The sequence below is a fragment of the Micropterus dolomieu genome, linkage group LG21, assembly GCF_021292245.1.
Source record: "Micropterus dolomieu isolate WLL.071019.BEF.003 ecotype Adirondacks linkage group LG21, ASM2129224v1, whole genome shotgun sequence".
Taxonomy (NCBI): Eukaryota; Metazoa; Chordata; class Actinopteri; order Centrarchiformes; family Centrarchidae; genus Micropterus; species Micropterus dolomieu.
In genome coordinates, this window is record NC_060170.1 from 35,593,787 (window position 1) to 35,612,404 (window position 18,618).

Here is an 18,618-nt window from a genome sequence, read left to right on the forward strand (position 1 = left end):
CTCTGCTGTGTCGTCACACCTGTCTGGCTCCACCTGTGTGTGTGTGTGTGTGTGTGTGTCTCTGACTCTCTCTGCTGTGTCGTCACACCTGTCTGGCTCCACCTGTGTGTGTGTGTGTGTGTGTCTCTGACTCTCTCTGCTGTGTCGTCACACCTGTCTGGCTCCACCTGTGTGTGTGTGTGTGTCTCTGACTCTCTCTGCTGTGTCGTCACACCTGTCTGGCTCCACCTGTGTGTGTGTGTGTGTGTCTCTGACTCTCTCTGCTGTGTCGTCACACCTGTCTGGCTCCACCTGTGTGTGTGTGTCTCTGTCTCTCTCTCTGCTGTGTCGTCACACCTGTCTGGCTCCACCTGTGTGTGTGTGTCTGTCTCTCTCTCTGCTGTGTCGTCACACCTGTGTGTCTCTCCAACAGAAGAAAGGTGTGAAGAGGAAAGCCGACACCACCACTCCCACAACGTCGGCCATCTCTGCCGGTCGTGCAGACTCTCCGTCCGCTCAGGACACCAAACCTCCAAAACTGGGCTCGTCCCGCCGCGAGGCCGCCGCCCGCCCCGCTAAGGCCCGCAGGGAGACGGTTGAGGAAGTGGCGGGGGGTGAGGTGGGAGCCGGTGGAGGGGGAGCCGCTGGGAGGAAGAGCGGTAAGCTCGGTGAGCAGATGAAACACTGCGACGCCATTCTGAAGGAAATGCTCTCTAAGAAACACGCCGCCTACGCCTGGCCCTTCTACAAGCCGGTGGACGCCGAGGCGCTGGAGCTGCACGACTACCATGACATCATCAAACACCCCATGGACCTTAGCACCGTTCGGGTAAAACACGCGACATCACCACATACAAAACACACTGCCATGACATCACAACACGCCATGAATCCAGTTCAGATCAGTCAAGGAGAGGGCCGAGTTCTGTCGTCGAGAGATACACACGGTTAACAAACGGCAAGATGTTCAGATCAAACATCAGTTGTTTCCCTGTGTCGTTCAGGCTCCTGGATATTAAATGTTCGTCTTACTGTCTGTCTGATAAAAGCGTGAAAAAATAGAGATTTGTTGACTGTCGAAGCGGATTCTGGTCTGTGAACAGCAGTTGTAATCAGCTGGTGGTCCCACAGAACAAGATTCTTTCCTCCAGCGAACACCACCCTGATATTAAACCGCTATTATAAACTCATGGCAAAAACTGTCCAACATCAACCAAAGTTAGCGACAGTCTCCCAGAAGCAGGCGCACCATCGCAGTATGCAACAAGCATTTGTTTTGGTCAATGACGGAGGAAGACAGAGCTGCAGAGATTTTTCAGTCTCTGAAATCTTGTCGTGTTTTAGTTTTTTTGAGCGCTGAGGGAAACTTGACTGAAGAAAATTACCTTACAGTGAACGTAGGGTGAGTTCAGCGAACAACGGGCTTAAAACTAAATGTACTCACCAGAGAAAGTGAGCGGCCGACTCCTAATAAGCTTTTTCAACGCCGCTGTTTAAATTTACACAGTGCCGTGGGTACGAGTCACTATCCTGATTGGCAGGATGCCATGGTAACGACTTGTCAGTCATAGATAATCCCGCCCTAAAGCCTCCCCTGCTTCCTGGTCTCTGTTCCTCTAAATGGGACCATAATTTACTAAATGAACATCATGCTGTGTGCAAGACTTGAAACTAGCAACTGAGACCATAAACTCATCAGGAAAGTGTTTACTGAGGGAATAAATCAGCTGAGAAGTAGAAACATTTTCTCAGAGACTTCTATACAATAACACTTCTTTCTGCAGCCGCTGGAGTCGCCCCCTGCTGGCTGCTAGAGACAACGCAGATTTAAGGGACATTCGCCTCAGTTCTCTGACCGGAAGCTTCCCGCTTGGTTTCAAAAGAAAGCTTTTTGAACAACATTGTTTTGACACCTAAGAATCAGCGTTGTACAAAGGAGTCGAATGTCCTGGTTGTTTATTGTAGATCTATCTGGACTGATGCACGTTTGTTCACAAGTGGTTGCACACAGTGTTCACACTGCTGGAGAGATGGTGCAATGTTTGGTACAAAGATGCTGCAGAGAGCTGCTAGTATTCCAGTCTACATTTTTAATCTCTCTCTCTCCCCCCAACAGAAAAAGATGGATAAAGGAGAGTACAGTGATCCTCAAAGTTTTGCGACTGACGTCAGGTTAATGTTCTCCAACTGTTACAAGTACAACCCTCCAGACCACGAGGTGGTGGCTATGGCCCGCAAGCTGCAGGTACGTACAACCCCCAGAACCTTTCAGAAGCTTTAACTCCTTATGTTCTGAAGTCAGTTAACATTACTCCCTCTCTCTCGCTCTCGCTCTCCTCAGGACGTGTTTGAGATGCGTTTCGCTAAGATCCCAGATGAGGGCCTGGAGGCGTCGGTCCCGTCTACAACGCCTTTGGTCAGTAAAAGCACCGCCTCCTCTGACAGCAGCAACAACTCCTCCTCCGACGAATCGTCCGACTCAGAGGAGGAGCGAGCCACGCGATTGGCTGAGCTACAGGAGCAGGTTGGTGCTGCCGACCAATCACAGGTCAAGAACATCCTGGTTTTCTTCTTTTTTAATATCATTATTGATTTTAATGAAATTCTGTTGATTTTAATTTTCTCATTTTTGATAATGAAATACTGAATCATCATATTAATATGTGATTTTAGATATGCATTTGTAGCATAATTCACCAGCTGAAGGCGTTCCCAAATATTCCTTAGAAGTTTATAGGTATTGATAATTAGTATATTCCACCAGTTGAAGGCGGTGCACGAGCAGCTGGCCGTCCTGTCCCAGGCTCCGGTCAGCAAGCCAAAGAAGAAGAAAGAGAAGAAAGACAAGGAAAAGAAGAAAGAAAAGGAGAAAGACAAAGGGAACAAGGGCAAAATGGAGGAAGAGAAGAAGCCCAAGGCTGCCGCTCAGCAGCCCAAACCAGCCAATCAGAAGAAAGCACCGGCCAGGAAAGCAAACAGCACGGTGACAGCCACTAGGTACGATTCAATTAGTTCCCTCTTTCTTGGAATCAAAGAAGTTGAAAGAATGAACACATGAAAACTGGACTTTCATGTTCCTCTGTTGGGACTAAGTTTCAATTTATTTTGATCAATCAGAGTGACTCTGTGTTTCCAGGCAACCTAAGAAAGGCACTAAGGCGTCGGGCGGTGGCTCGGCCAATGGAGATGACGGCGAGGAGTCATCTCTGCCGATGTCGTATGACGAGAAGCGCCAGCTGAGTCTGGATATAAACCGGCTGCCGGGGGAGAAGCTGGGCCGCGTCGTCCACATCATCCAGTCCAGAGAGCCATCGCTGAGGGACTCCAACCCAGATGAGATCGAGATCGACTTTGAAACCCTCAAACCCTCCACACTCCGAGAGCTGGAGCGCTATGTCAAGTCCTGCCTGCAGAAGAAGCAGAGGAAGCTACTGCGTAAGTACTGAGTACCAGTATACTACTACTGTCTGTACTTCTTACGAATGGTGTACTTACTGGGAAATAGCTGCAAATACTACTACCACACCCCTATTACACAAAATCATTTGTGGGAACCAGTACCTTTTGAAGGACCTTTTGAATCATGAATAAGACTCTTTGACATTAACTGCACTCTGGCCCTCTCTCTGTTGTGACCTTTGTCACACTCTGGTATGGCCACGGTCGCATTTGACACTCAAGTGTGACCTTTGTAGCTTGTGATGCTCAGACGTGAACCCTTTGACCCGCGGTCTTGGCCTCTTGTCACTCTTGGACCAAACCTCTGACGCTCAGATATAGCTTATGTTGAAGTCGTAGTTGGACATGATCTGCGTGGGGAAATCCCCAGTCCTGTTTGGGACTGCTCGGGTTTATCCAGGGGTATGTCCTCTGCACTGTTTGGCTTTATCCTCAGGTATAACCTCTGCACCGCTTGGGTATATCCTTGAGAATATCCTGGGGTTATCTCCATGCCAATGCTCAGATTTGATCTCTGGTATAACCTCGGCACTGCTCGGGTATGTCCTTGAGTAAATCCTGGGGTATGTCCTTGGCACTGCTCGGGTATATCCTGGGGTATGTCCTCATGACTGCTCGGGTATAACCTCGGGTATGACCTCGGCACTGCTCGGAGATGTCCTCATGACTGCTCGGGTATAACCTCGGGTATGTCCTTGGCACTGCTCGGGTATGTCCTCATGACTGCTCGGTTATAACCTCTGGTATGTCCTTGAGTAAATCCTGGGGTATGTCCTTGGCACTGCTCGGGTATATCCTGGGGTATGTCCTCATGACTGCTCGGGTATAACCTCGGGTATGACCTTGGCACTGCTCGGAGATGTCCTCATGACTGCTCGGTTATAACCTCGGGTATGTCCTTGAGTAAATCCTGGGGTATGTCCTTGGCACTGCTCGGGTATATCCTGGGGTATGTCCTCATGACTGCTCGGGTATAACCTCGGGTATGACCTTGGCACTGCTCGGAGATGTCCTCATGACTGCTCGGGTATAACCTCGGGTATGACCTTGGCACTGCTCGGAGATGTCCTCATGACTGCTCGGGTATAACCTCGGGTATGACCTTGGCACTGCTTGGAGATGTCCTCATGACTGCTCGGGTATAACCTCGGGTATGACCTTGGCACTGCTCGGAGATGTCCTCATCACTGCTCGGGTATAACCTCGGGTATGACCTTGGCACTGTATGTCCTCAAACTTGGCAATGGCCTTTGACATAATCTGGAATGCTCTCACCCCTGCTCGCTTGGGGGTACCTTCAGCCCAGGGACTCTTAAGGGTATGTCCTTTTGACATGGCTTGGACACTTGTGGCCTTGTTTGGACTCTGAGTGACCGGAGGGACCAAGCAGCACAGGGCTCCTAGCAAGTGACTTTGGCCCTGGGTATGACCTCTGTAAAGGTTGAACATCATGTATCTGTTTAATAATCCCCCCTCCCCTTCTCTCTCTCCCCCTCCCCAGAGAAAGCAGCCGGTGGCGGGGCCTCAGGAGGCGGGGCTAGTCGTTTGAGTGGCAGCTCCTCGTCCTCCTCTGATGACAGCTCCTCAACAGGAACCTCCTCTTCCTCCGACACAGACTGAACACACACATGTTACTGAACACACACACAGAGGTTTATCCACTCTACACACACGCCGACGCAGACGAACACACATCCACGTAAACTTCATCCTGAACAAACACCCACACAAACAAAAGACAGAGATACACACTCTGAACTTCTGACAACACACACCCCTATATATAAAACACACACACGCCCAGACTCGGAGACTGTATGTAAATAGGCTGACCTGTTTTTTAGCTCCTAGTGTCGTTTTTTTTTTCCTGGAGGAATGCAAACAGAAGAGAAGAAGATGAGGAAAACAACAACTTCCCACCAAGAGAAGAAGAAGAAAGTAAGGAGACGTGTGGCAGGGCATCGCTGACCTTTATTCTTCTTCCTCTTCTTGGACGGCCGGCTGTGACCCCTGACCTCCGAAAACATTCCAGAAACATCTATAGAGCATCGTGGGAGAGGAGGTGATCTCAGCGGGGTTTTACTCAACGTTTCGGGGTATTGATTGACTTTGGAAGTGGGGCTGCAAAAGAGCATCCTCGTAAATGTTCAGAGCATCATGGGACACTTGAAGGCCCCGCCGGGGGCCAATCAAGTTCTTTCCATAGATTGTAGTTCTTATCAGATCTGCAATAAATCTATAATCAGTGAAACTGTTTCGACTGGAGACGATCCAGTTCTGATGGATTATGTTCAGACATCAACTGGTCACATGAGCTGACAGAACAGGAAGAGTTTGCTTTCCAAAACTCCACAAATTGGCTTGAGGAGACGTGAAACTTGCTGCAGAGAGAAGATCTTCAACGGCTCCGTCATTATTTAGTGACGCGCTTAAACATCCACTCAGTGTTGGTAGTTTCTCATCAGTTGAGTGGCTGAGCACTCAACTGATGCTGTAGGTGCAGTCAGTCTGTCGCTCTCTCCACGCCGAAACATTTCTGTAATGATGGCGTCTTGTAGCGGCGTCCAGGGTGACATCACAGTGACTCTGATGTGGTGCACGCCCCCTTGATAAACAGCAGTTGTGTGCGGAGAGCGGCACGGGTCCAAACTGAAGCGGGAGGTGGCGTCTGTTGTCAGGACCGACTGTCTCTGGGACATGTGAAGGGGGCGTGGTCAGAGTGTAACATGATATTAATCAGGTTTAAATGCAGCTGACTTTATTAGTTATTTTCTCGATCAGTTGTTTAGTCCGTGACGTCTTCAAACGTCCGGTTCTGTCCAGCCGAGGAGATTCAGCGCGAGATTCTCTCTCTGCAACCTGTTTCACGACGTCCCTGCAGCTGTTTTCTTTTTATTAAACTGATAATCTTGAATTAATTTTCAGCTCAAAGGAAGGAAATCCGTTGAATATTTGATGGATTCTCAGAAAGCCTGATGTTTTGTTCTTAAAATCAGAAGTTTGACTCAAACGGGATCCAGGTTTCTTATTTAAAAGTGAAAACCCTCTGAGACCCGTCCTCTGCTGGTCCTGCAACACAAACCCACAACCTCCTGTCTGTCCCCGGGGCCACCAGGCTCGGACCCCCCCCCCCCCCCCCAAACTGGCGCCGGCTCTGTCAGCAGAGAGCAAGACGAACTTTTTTTTTTTTTTTAACACTACATTTCCTTTTATTCTTCTGTTTTTGATTTTTCAGGTTGTGCTGAACTTGTTTGTGTCTTATAAGGTTCTCTATATAAAAATGTCTTTGTACCGCTGTCTTGTTCCAGACCGACCCCCCCTCCACCAAAACAAACGCCCTCATACTGTAACAGCCCCCGCCTCACGGGTACTTCCTGTCAGAGATTAAACTCACGGCAGTTTTAGGTTCTTTTAAGTTGATGATTTTAGCAGGAGCTCACGGCGGCTCGAACAGAAGGAGAAGAAAACGTCTGCTGAGAAAATAAAAAGCTTTTGTTAAAAGTTTCCCAACAAAAAAAGAAAGTTGCAACTGTGTAAAAATAAAAAACATCAATGTCACGTTTGAAATCTGTGAGGAAAAACAGCTGTTTATTTTTTTATCAGTTCATTATTTACTCTTTAAAATGTCCAAAATAAAGACTAGCTCGTTGTGAGGAGGCCACATTTTTATTGGTGTTTTCTTCTCTGATCAGTAAAAACTAAACCTGATCTGATCAATGAACCAAAGTCCGCTTTCATCTCTCTTAAATAACCTGTGATCTGATTGGCTGCAGCGGGGCCTCGTCAGCTCTGACTGATTAACTGAAACTGTTTTAAAAACAAACCAGCAGATTTTTTTATTTCACCTGCTGCAGAAACACCCGATGGTCCCTTTAGGCCAGCAGGGTCCTCGTGGCGTTCCCGAAGGAGTTCCTTGTGTTGTGGTGTCAGGTCGAGGTGAAGGGACGAAACGAGCTTTAACACGAGACCAAGACTGGTTGGTCGGGTAAAGTCTTGTGAAGCTTGTTAAATCAATTTCTCGTGTCCTCTGAACACATGACAGGAAGAGAGCGCGTGTGTGCGGCGGCGTGTTCGATGTGTCCCTGAATCCTCCGGCAGAAGGTTAAAATTTCCAATTTTCCAACATGGTTTTTGAACATGAAGAGGCAGGCGGGGGAGATTGTGTCGATGCCGATTGAACAATCAGAATGAATCATGACTCCTGCCCTCACACAGCTCACCTGCCTGTTTCCTGCAAACAAACGCCGCCTCCTCATATGTGACCTTCGACCTCTGCGGAAAGCTGAAAGCGTTAAATGACAGGAAGCTCAACCTCGGATTGTGGATTTGGACGTTCAGACCAGGACTCGGGGGCTCGATCTGGACTTGGGGATCTTCAGACCTTCACGCACAGCCTTTGTTTAGCCCTGAGTTTTGCTTCTCAGGCTTTGTTCATATTCTGCCTCCTGCGATCGGTGCAGATTGTCGCTGAGTAAAGATATTAAATGGTGTAATTATTGACTAACGATGCCTTCACAGCAGGACGGAGACCTTGAAATGAATCTGCCGGTTCTGATCACTGATTTAAGTCGTGTTTTATTTTCTGATCATTTCCTGTTTGATCTAACTTCACATGTTTCTGAAGCTTTCAACCAAAAGTCACGGCCTTCATCAGCGGCTTGTTGATCGTGTGATGAATTTGAGCTTTTTTCTTTAAACTTGTTGGGAAACTAAAAAAAAAAAAAATAGTTTTTGCTTTGGACATTTTACAGACTTTAATAATTAATAACCTAAAAGCATCAGTAAGGAGAAACGGGCCTCGTCTCCCGGTGTGACGGACAGTCGGACAGCCCGTTGCCACAGTAACCCTCCTCTGTTTTTAGTTGATGGTCGAGCTTTGAAGCTAATAGTTAATTTTTGTATTTTAATAAGAAAAAGGAAAAAAGTGATTTTATGTATTTGCATGCACTCCGGCCGTACGTTCTTTCTTCCGTATGTTTGAGCACTGTATAGTAGCTGTATAGTAGCTGTCTGAGGTTTAGAACGAACTCCGCTCGCTAGAGTAGAGACACCGAGAGAGACAGAGAGAGGACGAACCGACGAAAAACCAACAAGTGAATTATTTGATGTAATTACTGATATGGGATCCTTATTTTCTGAGTTCCTTTGTTTTCATAAATAAACACATAAACTGACCCGTGGACTCGTCTCTCATTCACACCTTCATCAGCGCAGGCGAGTCCTGACAGCGTGGTACAAGCTGAGGCTCATGGGAATGTCGCGAGGTCTGCAGGTATGTGGTCGTAAAGCAAAGTGTTGGACACGTTAACATGTTGGCCTGATGGTGGCGCTAGAGGACATGTCGTTCACAGTCCATCCTGGCGGGAACATGAAGGTCTGAACCACGTTTCATCAGTTATCCAACCGCTGCTGAGTCGTTAGCATCCAGGGAGCCGCGCTGCTAACGTGGCTAATAGAAACAAAGCCCCTGAAATTTAAACATTTTAGTTTTGATAAAGGTAATAATCTAAAACTAAAAATAAATTTGGAGATGGTGATTATTTTGAGATGCTAACTTATGTTGAGATGCTAACTGATATTTTTGAGATGCTAACTTATGTTGAGATGCTAACTTATGTTGAGATGCTAACTTATGTTGAGATGCTAACTGATATTTTTGAGATGCTAACTTTTGTTGAGATGCTAACTGATATTTTTGAGATGCTGACTCATTATTTTGAGATTCTGATATTTTTGAGATACTAATTCATTATTTTGAGATGCAAACACATTATATTGAGATTCTGATATTTTTGAGATGCTAATTCATTATTTTGAGATGCTGACTCATTATTTTGAGATTCTGATATTTTTGAGATGCTAATTCATTATTTTGAGATGCTAATTCATTATTTTGAAATGCTAACTCACTATTTTGAGATGCTAGTCACTTACAGGATGTTTTTTTCCCATCACAGTGGCAGAAATTGTCTTCCATACTGAAATACCAGCAGGTGTCAGTGATGGAAAAGGTGTAGCGGACATACAGCAGTTGTTCATAAGAACAATTTTAAATCACCCGCTGTCTTCTGAAACCCCTCCTACATCATGTGTTCATGTTTAAAAGGCGTTTCAATCGTAAAAGTTTCAAAATGATTAAATGCTTTTTAAATGTGAAGACAAGATTAAAGTGTCCTGCTACATTTGACCTGCTGCACTCGGTGTTTCACTAAAACAGCAGAAAACTGCGTTTAGTGTTCCAGCCAATCAACTCTTCATTTTCCTGACAGCAGCCAATCACGTCGCAGAGCTTCAGGTTAAGATGTGACACACAGAGAATGACTTCAGTGGCCTGTACTACGAAGCGAGGTAACCGGCTTACTCAGGTAACTTCAGGTGTAACTTCCCGGTTAGCCGGTACTACTAAACGGTGGACGGGTGTTACCTGAGGTCTGTTGCCATGGCAATTTATGCCGCATCTCTAAACTGCTCCGAGCAGGGTTTGTTGGTGGTGAACTCGAGGTTCCCCTGCACTACACACCACATCTGTACTCAGTGTTGATGAGAAGTAGGATATTAATACACACCGCTTCATAAAACGTGTTCAGATTTCATCCTGATTTGTTCCTCCGCGGCTGCACTGAAGTTATTCTGAACACAACAGCATCACGTTCAGACAGCGAGCCCTGCGGCCAGATTTCAGGGAGGAATCTTAATTAACGGGACAGATGCAGCCCGTCTCTGGGCTATAACTGAATTCACATATTTAGATGGACTTTTTTACGTGTCCAAAGAATACGGAGCCAGGAATAAACCGAGAAAAAAATCCTAGATGAAAGTGTGAAATTTACAAGAAGAGAAATCGGAAATTCACTGAAATTAATGTCATATAAAGTCTCTGAGGTGCAGGATAGTGACTGTGGGCTAAACTCAGGAGTATTTCCTCACTGATAAATCCGGTTGCAAAGTTTAATCTAACTTTCCAGTGCGTGCAGAATGCACGACAGACGTGTGTGTGATGTTGCAGCCTGGCAGTGAAGTTTCTCTTATAAATGTGACTATAATATCAGAGAATATTCAAGTTTCTTACTTGTAGATTAATCCTGGAAATTAAATTGTGTCTGGGATTATTCCCCCTCTCCGCTGCCTCCTTTCTTTCTGTTACAGTGGAGCTCGTGTGCAGCTGGACCTTTAAATCTTCATCATATTACACATAAAAGAAGAGCCCATAAAACACAGAATAGAGATCTGAACTACAAGAAGAACACTGAAGAGAATCAGGCTACAAATTTACCCCCTGCGATGCCAACAAGCCTCCCTGGCTTTGTCACAATGTTAGATTTTGCCTGATAACCCCGAGTTAACCCTGAGTAGGTTGAACTCCCTTCGTAGCCACGGGAGCTGTTTTTTGGGGGGACCTGCCTAAAATGACGACTTTATCCACAAGAATAAAACATTTATTGTTGCAGTTAAAACCAGAATCTGGAGTCAACCTGTAACAGATAATCGCGCCAGTAACACTTTGAATCAGGATCTTTGGAACTCCTACATTTCCCACAATCCCCATTAACCCCCCCCCCCCGACTTTGGGCCTAATTATTCGGCCTTAGCAGGTGCATAAATAATTATACTTTAGAGGTTTCAGGCCTCTAAGAAACATTTAAAGTGAGTCCACCCGCTCGCAGTACCAGCCGTCAGCAGGCGTGGCTGCTTTTGAAGATCTGGATTAACTGGAGCAGTTCTTCCAAAGTCCAACGTACCGAATGATGTTGTTCCTCCAGGACAAGATCAGGAAGTGATCGACCCGACAGAAACTTCCATCAGGTTTAAATCCACTAAAAGTCTGAATGTGGTTCTGGTTTAAATAAGACCAGTCTGTTCTGGTTCCAGTCTACATGATGCTGCAGATCCTGGACCGCCCCTCTGCGTCCTCCAGGCCCCTCTTGTCCCGGACCAGCACGGCCTGGTTCCCGAAGCTGCTGTACCAGGCCGACTGGCTGCGGTTCAGGTATGAGGAGGGGCCCGCCGCCTGCAGGTCCTGCTGCTGCTGCTGCCAGATCAGCAAGGACGTGTCCCGGTACCGCAGCCGGCCGAAGCCCTCCGACAGGGCCTTCCGTGCCAGGGGGGGGCGGCCTGGACCAGGAGAACCAGGAGGTTCCTCTGCAGCCGTCTGCTCCTCTACAGCAGCTGGATCACAGGCCGACATGTTGGAGACGCCACCGCTCCGTAAACCAGCACAGGGACCGGAGAAACGTCCTGCAGCAGACTGGCCCGGCCCGGTCTGGACCGGCTCGCGTCCAGGCTCATCTCAGTCATGGTCAAACACCGGAAGAGTCCAGCTGGTCGTCTGATTCTTCAGCAGAACCTGGTGGAACAAAAGCCAGGTCAGAGAGCAGAGTTTAAACCGGATCTGAAGTTGTTTCCAGTTCGTTTTACCGTCAGTCTGAACTGAAGCTGTCAGATGAAGTAAAAACACCTGAGATGGACTAAATACTCACAGGATGTAAGTTAATGTGCTTCCGTCCTGCGGGATGACATTAAAGTGGAGCTGCTGATGCGTTCAGGCGCTGCTGCTGATGCGTTCAGGCTCACATCAGTTTGACCCTCTGCTACGTGTTTAGCTGCTGTGTTAACGTACTTCACACTCACGCTGCTCCATCTGGCTGCTGGCCGCCGCCTCGTGTCCCTGTCGGCTCCCGTACCTTCACCACGCGGTTAAACCGCCGTTAAACTACCGGAGACTTCCCGCCGGAGGAGCTAACGGCCGTTAGCCGCCTGTCGGCTAGCTGCTGACCTCCGCTGGTTTACAGCTAATCCCTGCTAGCTCCGCTAGCTCCGTTAGCTTCTCAGATTAACGCACAGACGGCGTTTACCGCCGAGGTGACGTCACTACACCAAACGGGTACCACGTCAGATTATAATCCGTGACGTTTGAGATCTTTGCTGATACGTTTTCTGACTCGTTAGCATCGTTAGCATCGTTAGCACGCCGAAGCTGTTGCTGCTGCTGCATCCAATGGCAACGGTGCGTCTGCAAACCGGTCCGGGCAGGAACACACGACACAGTCACGAAGGTTCCTCTGAGGGTGGAGGTGTAGTATTATAGTACACTGTAAAAATACTCCACTACATGTAAAAGTACTGCATTTAAACTTAAGGTAAAAGTACTGTAGCTGTGTTTACAATTTCAAATTATCTTTATTGGCATGAATGTAAAACAACAATATTGCCAAAGCCACATATGAATTAGGACAGTTAATTTCATCCAATTCATTAAAACAGTAAAAGTTGTGTTTGTGTGTGTTAATAAAAAATAAAATATATATAATAAAAATTACATAAATATAAAAATAAAAGTAAATAAAACTAACGTGTGTGTGTATTAATAAACAAAAAATAAGTAATAAATTTTTTTTAAAACAACAAAAAATCAGTATCAAATGTGAAATTAAAAAACAAAACAATTACTAAAATATCAAGAATAATTTTAGCATAAATGACATGTGAGAGTAAAAGACACTGGAATTCAAACATTTTGCTAAAAAGAAGCCGAAATGATCAACAGATCAAAACAAACGTTGAGAAAAATGAAGAAAAGTTCCCGAGGAGGGTCTGAGGGTTCAACTCTGGTGTTTAACTTCTTCTAAATCCATCTGCAGTTACTTGTCTGCGGTTACAGTCGGAAACGATCAGACCAGAATGTAACACGGCTTCCTGCCAGACAAAGTGATCCAGCTCCTCTTTTAAATGTGAACACACAGTCCTGTAGTTGCTGAACTGGGTCTGTGTGGCGCTGTGTTCCCGGTAGAGAGAGAAACCAGATGCGAAGCTACTTTGAAAGTAGAGATTATTGCAGATTATGAGTAAAATATTCTCTCGCGCTCTCTGATCACGCAGCAAATATTAGTTGACGTCTCCTGTAATCTGAAGCTTTTTAACATGAGCCGCTCAGGAAAAGGTTTACAGGCTGCGGACAGAACAGCGGCCTGCTCCGATTGCAGCTTATCCAGGACCGGCCTCTGCTGTCCTAATCATTTTTTAATATCGGCCCCCAAAAAAACATATCGGTCGGGCTCTGGTCACAAGGCATGAACCCAGAACTGTCCCCCATTTTTTTTTTTTTGTTTCACAGATTATAACACTGGATATTTTAATGACGGGTTGAATGCCGAACTTGAAATGTCCCCGGTTTTCATTTCAGAACACGAACGCGGTGACTGGAGTCATCTCTCAGATTGGTTTGTTAGACGAGCGGACACGACCAGCAGAACTAAATCCCCGGCCCGTCGTGCAGACCGTTATTACAAATAAAAAGTATTTTACTTTTGTGTAATTGAACCGCTTCTTACGCCCACTGAAGTTAGCAGAGTTACCACATGCACCCAGTCAAAGAAAATGGGAAACACACTTCTAGAGACTGATCATGATGTGTGTGTAAATGTTTGGTCATTTATAATAAAATCAATTATTTTACAATTTGTTCACGATGACAGAGCGATTCTGAGGAGGACACCACGCCGACCCGTCTGATGTTTTTCCTCATTTTATCATGAACTGAATCCTGTCAAGTTAAATGTCCTACAGGAAAGTGACTTCCTGTCTCTTAAAGGCAGGGTAGGTAAATTTGAGAAACCGGCCAGAAACTGCTGGATTTTGAAAGTATCCAACAGAGAAACTCCCTCCCCCTCCCTTCTGGGCTCCTTCCAAAGCCACGCCCCCAAAACACGTGAACGCGCGTTGCCGACACCGCAGGAGGACGAGCGCAGTGTGACGAGCGGAGAGCAGCGGCTCACATCAGGGGTAAGAAAACATCTAACTTTATGACAATAACTAACCCGGCTGTTAGTACTCACTATCAAGCTAGCATGTTATTATTGGATAGGTTTAAAAAGACCTAGTTTTAATCAGTAACTAGCTGGCTAGCTAACTGTTAGCATCAGGTAGCTGTGCTAACAGCTGCGGTAACATCGGGCAAAGCTAAAAACAGGCTGATACACATTTTCCCGTTTCCATCAGTTGTACTACACAAACGACAGCATATGAACAGTTATTTATATTTTAATATTAGTCTATTATCTCCCAGTGTACTTGTCTCAAAGTTTCTCTGGTGTTTCTCCCTAAAGCCCTTTGACTGTCAAAAATAAAGCGCTTTATAAATGTAATCACTACTGTTATTACTTTGTTTACTGATTACAACTAACTGCAGCTCTGCTTCAGCCATCGGCTCATCTGTGTCATGTACATTGACCTGGTGTGTAATGTGGACACAGAAGTCCTGTTAGAGAACAACAATAAAAATATCTGATCATGTTGATGAATGTTCTGTCCAATTACACCGATCTTTCCCATTTGGGGTTCTAACAACTATATATTCCTTTACAGACCAGAATCTGAGGACTGTGGACAACATCCAGACTACAGTGTTTCCATGCACCACACAAGGCTGATCTTCAGACCCAGGACAGAGTAACAGACGGTTCAGTCAGGCAGCAGACAGACAGTTTGTAGTGTGGCAGTGTGGAGCACTTAGACACAGAGTCGTGATACTCGCTGTTTCTGTTCTCCTGATCCACCAGGACAACACAGAGGTTTAATCCTCGCAGGGTGGAAGATGTAATGTCACTAACTGCTACACAAATAATTCCCTCCACTGTGTGGATGAAAACTGTACATTGTTTTATTCCCAGGAGGGTAGAGAAAATACAAAGTATATTTCTCCCTGTTCTGGATAATATTTCATTCTTTTTTAAATAAAACATTGAAAGTGATAAATGCCTTTTCTTTACACTTGCAGCATAAATAAACAACTACATTTATGTCTTATGTCTCCAATAATGACGTCCAAATGTGGTAAAACACTTGTTTATTATTATTAAATACTACTAAAACTACAACCTATGTCACAAATAGATCATTTTAAACATCATTAAAAATAAGTATATACAGGAAGAGACAAGGTGTGTCCAGGTGTCCTGACTGATTATGAAGACAGTTCAGACTTTACTCGTAGCATCGTATCGCTGCTGTGGAGATGATTAAATATATCACAGTCACCTCTCTGACATGATTACCACATTTCAAAAACAACCATATTACTTTTTGATTTATATTTTGCTGTATCTAGCAACACAGTTGGGGCAGGGACACCTGACTGAACCCCATGTTGACGGGGATCATCAGGTCTCCTGGTTCTGCTTCTAGGCAGCTCCTCAGTAGCAGACAACTGGAGGAGGAGGAGGAGGAGGAGGCGGCGGCGGCGGCGGCGGCGGCGGCACTCTGGAGGTCTGTGATGTAACTCTAGTCCTTCTCCACCTTCAATGAGTACAAGCTCCACTTCCTGGACTTTGTTGTACACCTTGCTGTACCTGATAATACAGAAAGGAGGATCAGCTTAGTGAAAAGTTTCTAACACCTGACACTGTTCTCTGATAGAGTAATTAGTAAACTTTCCACATAAAATGCAAACAACAACAATAAATCAGCACCATCTATCTGTATTCCTCATTCTGTTTAATATTTTTTGACTCACTTATAAATGTATTGAGTAAAATGCACAAGAGTTCTCATAATGCAACATACTGAACTGTGTCATCAGCTTTTCTCCTGGCTGGTCTGTGGACACGGTGGTTGTGATCCAGACCAGCCAGCAGGGTCCGGTCAGCGTATACTGGGAAGACTGCAGGTGACCTGAGGAGAAATAAAACATACGGGATTTTTTACTTCTGGTAAAATAAGTAATGGCATAACAGCAGTTACAGTAAAATGTTTTCACACAGTAGGTTTAGCTACGAACAATGTCAAACTATATTATAGGTAGCTTATATACCAGAAACACAGATACTTGAGGACCTTTAGCTTCAGTGTCTCTCATAACTACAAACACACAGATACATCATTTGTAAAAGAGTAACATCCAGTCAAACATCAACTGCAGACACAAGATAATCACAAACAGATCAGATACACGGTGTAAAGGTAACTAAAGTTAGTATATTAAACCTGCGCAGCTACACCGTCTAACCTGATGTTGGCGTCGGAAAACCGTTAAAGTCACGCGGACATCAGCTGCGGTCTGACCGGCGCGCGCATGCGGGCAGCTCCTGCAGCAGCAGGGCTGGTCGCCATGGCAGCGAGAGAGAGTGACAGTCGGCCAGCCAATCAGTGCATTCGGTCAGGATGGAGCGAGCGTTTCCTGCAGGCCGAGAGGAAACCAGATTATTCAGAGCACCTGACGTTTTAATACGAACATGACCGCTTCAGAATCCCGCCTTTAAAGTTCTTCTTCGTTTTGAAGTCTTTGGGAATAAAGGACTTGAGTTCCCATCAGACATCTGTTAGCGCGTCACACCGGGCCCCCCTGATTGGTTGATCGGGGTGACGGCGGGGCCCTCAGGTGCTTCGCTCGCGGTCGCCATCTTTTACCTCTGAAAGCGGTTTCAGAGCTCGAGCCTCCAGTTAAAAGACGAACAGCGTTCAAGCTGACCGGGTGATGCGCCGGTCAGTGTAAGCGCGGTCCTGGTGGAGGTGGGCGCCACGCGAGGCCCGTCAGGCCCGTCAGGCCCGGGGCCCTGGCTCCTGTCGATCAGGCGAGGTCACGGAGATTCTCCGCTTTTCTTAACGCTGTTTGGTGTGGGCGGTTTTCCCGCCGGCAGCGGGTCATGAGTTCTGGAGCAGAGACACTTTGAGGATCAGACTTAACTCGGGCTGTGAGATGTGCTGTTAGCTTCTTAGAGGGGCCATATAATGTGATTACAAGCCAATTAGTTTACCGGCTGTGAGCCGAATTTCCGGGTCTAGACTCCAGATTTAAAAACTAATCCTAATTCCCGTTTGGCGAGTTGAGAGAAGCCAGATAATCTAAACTGTCACATTTTATTAATGGGATTTGGTGTGTGTGTTTTCAGACTCCAGCAGCGCCCTCTCTCCGCAGACTGGTCCCAGGCTGACACCTGCTGGTGAGTTCATCAAACTGCATGAAGTCAAATACTCTGCATAAAAAAACAGTCCTGTATTTACAGAGTATTAATATTTACACGCCGCCATGTTTGTAGTTCTTCTGTTAATCTGAGGAGTGAAAAACCTTAAATGGGACAAAGTCAGGTTAAAAACGTTTACCAGACCTGAAACTAAATGAAGTGAGTTTGTCATTATTTAACCACATGAGGTCATTGACGTCCGCGGGGTCTTAAAACATCTTAATCACCATTTAACAAGGTGTTAAATTTTGAAGATGTTTTTTTCAATGTGAAAATCCTAGACAGACAGCGAGCGGACTGATTAGTTTGTGTAACGTTAGGCGCAGGGTATGGCGGGTGGATTGTGCCACGGATAACCTACCAAAGGAGACCGTCGTGTGACAGCTACGTGTGCGGATAGGCTACTCCGTCGCCAGTGAACAACGTCGTTGATAAGCCCGTCGCCGCCAGGCTTGTTTTTTCCCCTCAAACTTGTTCTTCTTTTCTCTTTTTTTTTATTGGCGGTTGGCAAACTAGCCGAGAGGTGCATTAGCGCCACCAACTGGACTGGAGTGTGGAGCCAGAGATTATTTTCAATACAAGGACTACAGGCCTACATGCTCCAGCCTTTTTGTCATTAAAAGTGTTGCTGTAAAATTAAATTTTACACAGAAATTTAAAAGGAGGGTAATCTAATGGATATAATATTTATCCAAGATATTAATCAACTTAATTTTGTAAGTTATGTCAGCTGAGAAGTTTACAGCAGAAACTTGAAAAACTCAATTGTGGGGTTTACTTAATTAAATATTACATTGAGTGTGTTTTTACATTTATTCATTAATAGACTATAGCTCTAACTTCAAAAATATAACTGGTAATATTTGAAATTTAGTTGAGTAGCCTATAGGCCATGAAATTATGCTATATTGTTGTTAACCATTTTAAAAACACAGCTTGAGAGGCAGTTTAATTGAGTGGTGGCGCTGCAAATTCAAACATGAGAACCAATCAAAAGCATCAGAACAGCAACAAACTTTACTAAACAACTGTGGCTGGAAATGGCAAAGGAAGACAATGTGCACATGAAATACACGCAAAGCAACAAAATGAATATTATTCAACATATAGCCAAGCTTTTTAAAGAAAATATTCAGATGGCATCTTAAACATTTTCATAAGAAATTGTGATTTAATTACATATTTTACCAGTCGGCCTAACTGTAACAGATAACACTTACATTTA

At 45.5% G+C, this 18,618-nt stretch overlaps 2 protein-coding genes and 1 long non-coding RNA gene across 8 annotated transcripts in view; 1 reads left to right on the forward strand and 2 right to left on the reverse strand.

Moving 5' to 3' along the window:
- The window catches only part of LOC123960183 (bromodomain-containing protein 3-like), an 18,113-nt gene extending 9,501 nt beyond the window's left edge, over positions 1-8,612 (forward strand). For 3 of the 5 annotated variants that reach the window (XM_046034790.1, XM_046034793.1, XM_046034791.1), the window contains exons 7-12: positions 413-808; positions 2,096-2,224; positions 2,321-2,527; positions 2,744-2,976; positions 3,116-3,414; positions 4,940-8,612. In XM_046034790.1, the coding sequence (XP_045890746.1) occupies positions 413-808; positions 2,096-2,224; positions 2,321-2,527; positions 2,744-2,976; positions 3,116-3,414; positions 4,940-5,058 (1,383 nt within the window). In that variant the 3' untranslated portion in view covers positions 5,059-8,612. The remainder of the gene's footprint in view (positions 1-412; positions 809-2,095; positions 2,225-2,320; positions 2,528-2,743; positions 2,977-3,115; positions 3,415-4,939) is intronic. The other 2 variants (XM_046034794.1, XM_046034795.1) reach the window with 1 other exon arrangement.
- Positions 8,613-10,860: 2,248 nt separating this feature from the next.
- LOC123960217 (putative uncharacterized protein BRD3OS) lies at positions 10,861-12,460 on the reverse strand. The gene is made up of 2 exons (XM_046034863.1): positions 11,916-12,460; positions 10,861-11,782 (listed from the first exon to the last, which is right to left on the reverse strand). Exon 2 carries the CDS (start codon positions 11,621-11,623, stop codon positions 11,309-11,311), a length of 315 nt encoding a protein of 104 aa, XP_045890819.1. The 5' UTR covers positions 11,624-11,782; positions 11,916-12,460; the 3' UTR covers positions 10,861-11,308.
- A 3,260-nt stretch (positions 12,461-15,720) lies between these two features.
- Positions 15,721-17,850, reverse strand: LOC123960228. Of its 2 annotated transcripts, none has more exons than XR_006822473.1 (3): positions 17,755-17,850; positions 15,997-16,104; positions 15,721-15,782 (listed from the first exon to the last, which is right to left on the reverse strand). It is a non-coding gene; the product is annotated as an uncharacterized LOC123960228 (long non-coding RNA). The 2 variants fall into 2 exon arrangements; XR_006822474.1 differs by lacking the exon at positions 17,755-17,850 and adding an exon at positions 16,439-16,604.
- Between the last annotated feature and the right edge of the window lie 768 nt (positions 17,851-18,618).

Excerpts from the sequence above, each read along its gene's own strand:
- LOC123960217 (XM_046034863.1), bottom strand. The coding sequence starts at position 11,623 with ATGTCGGCCTGTGATCCAGCTGCTGTAGAGGAGCAGACGGCTGCAGAG.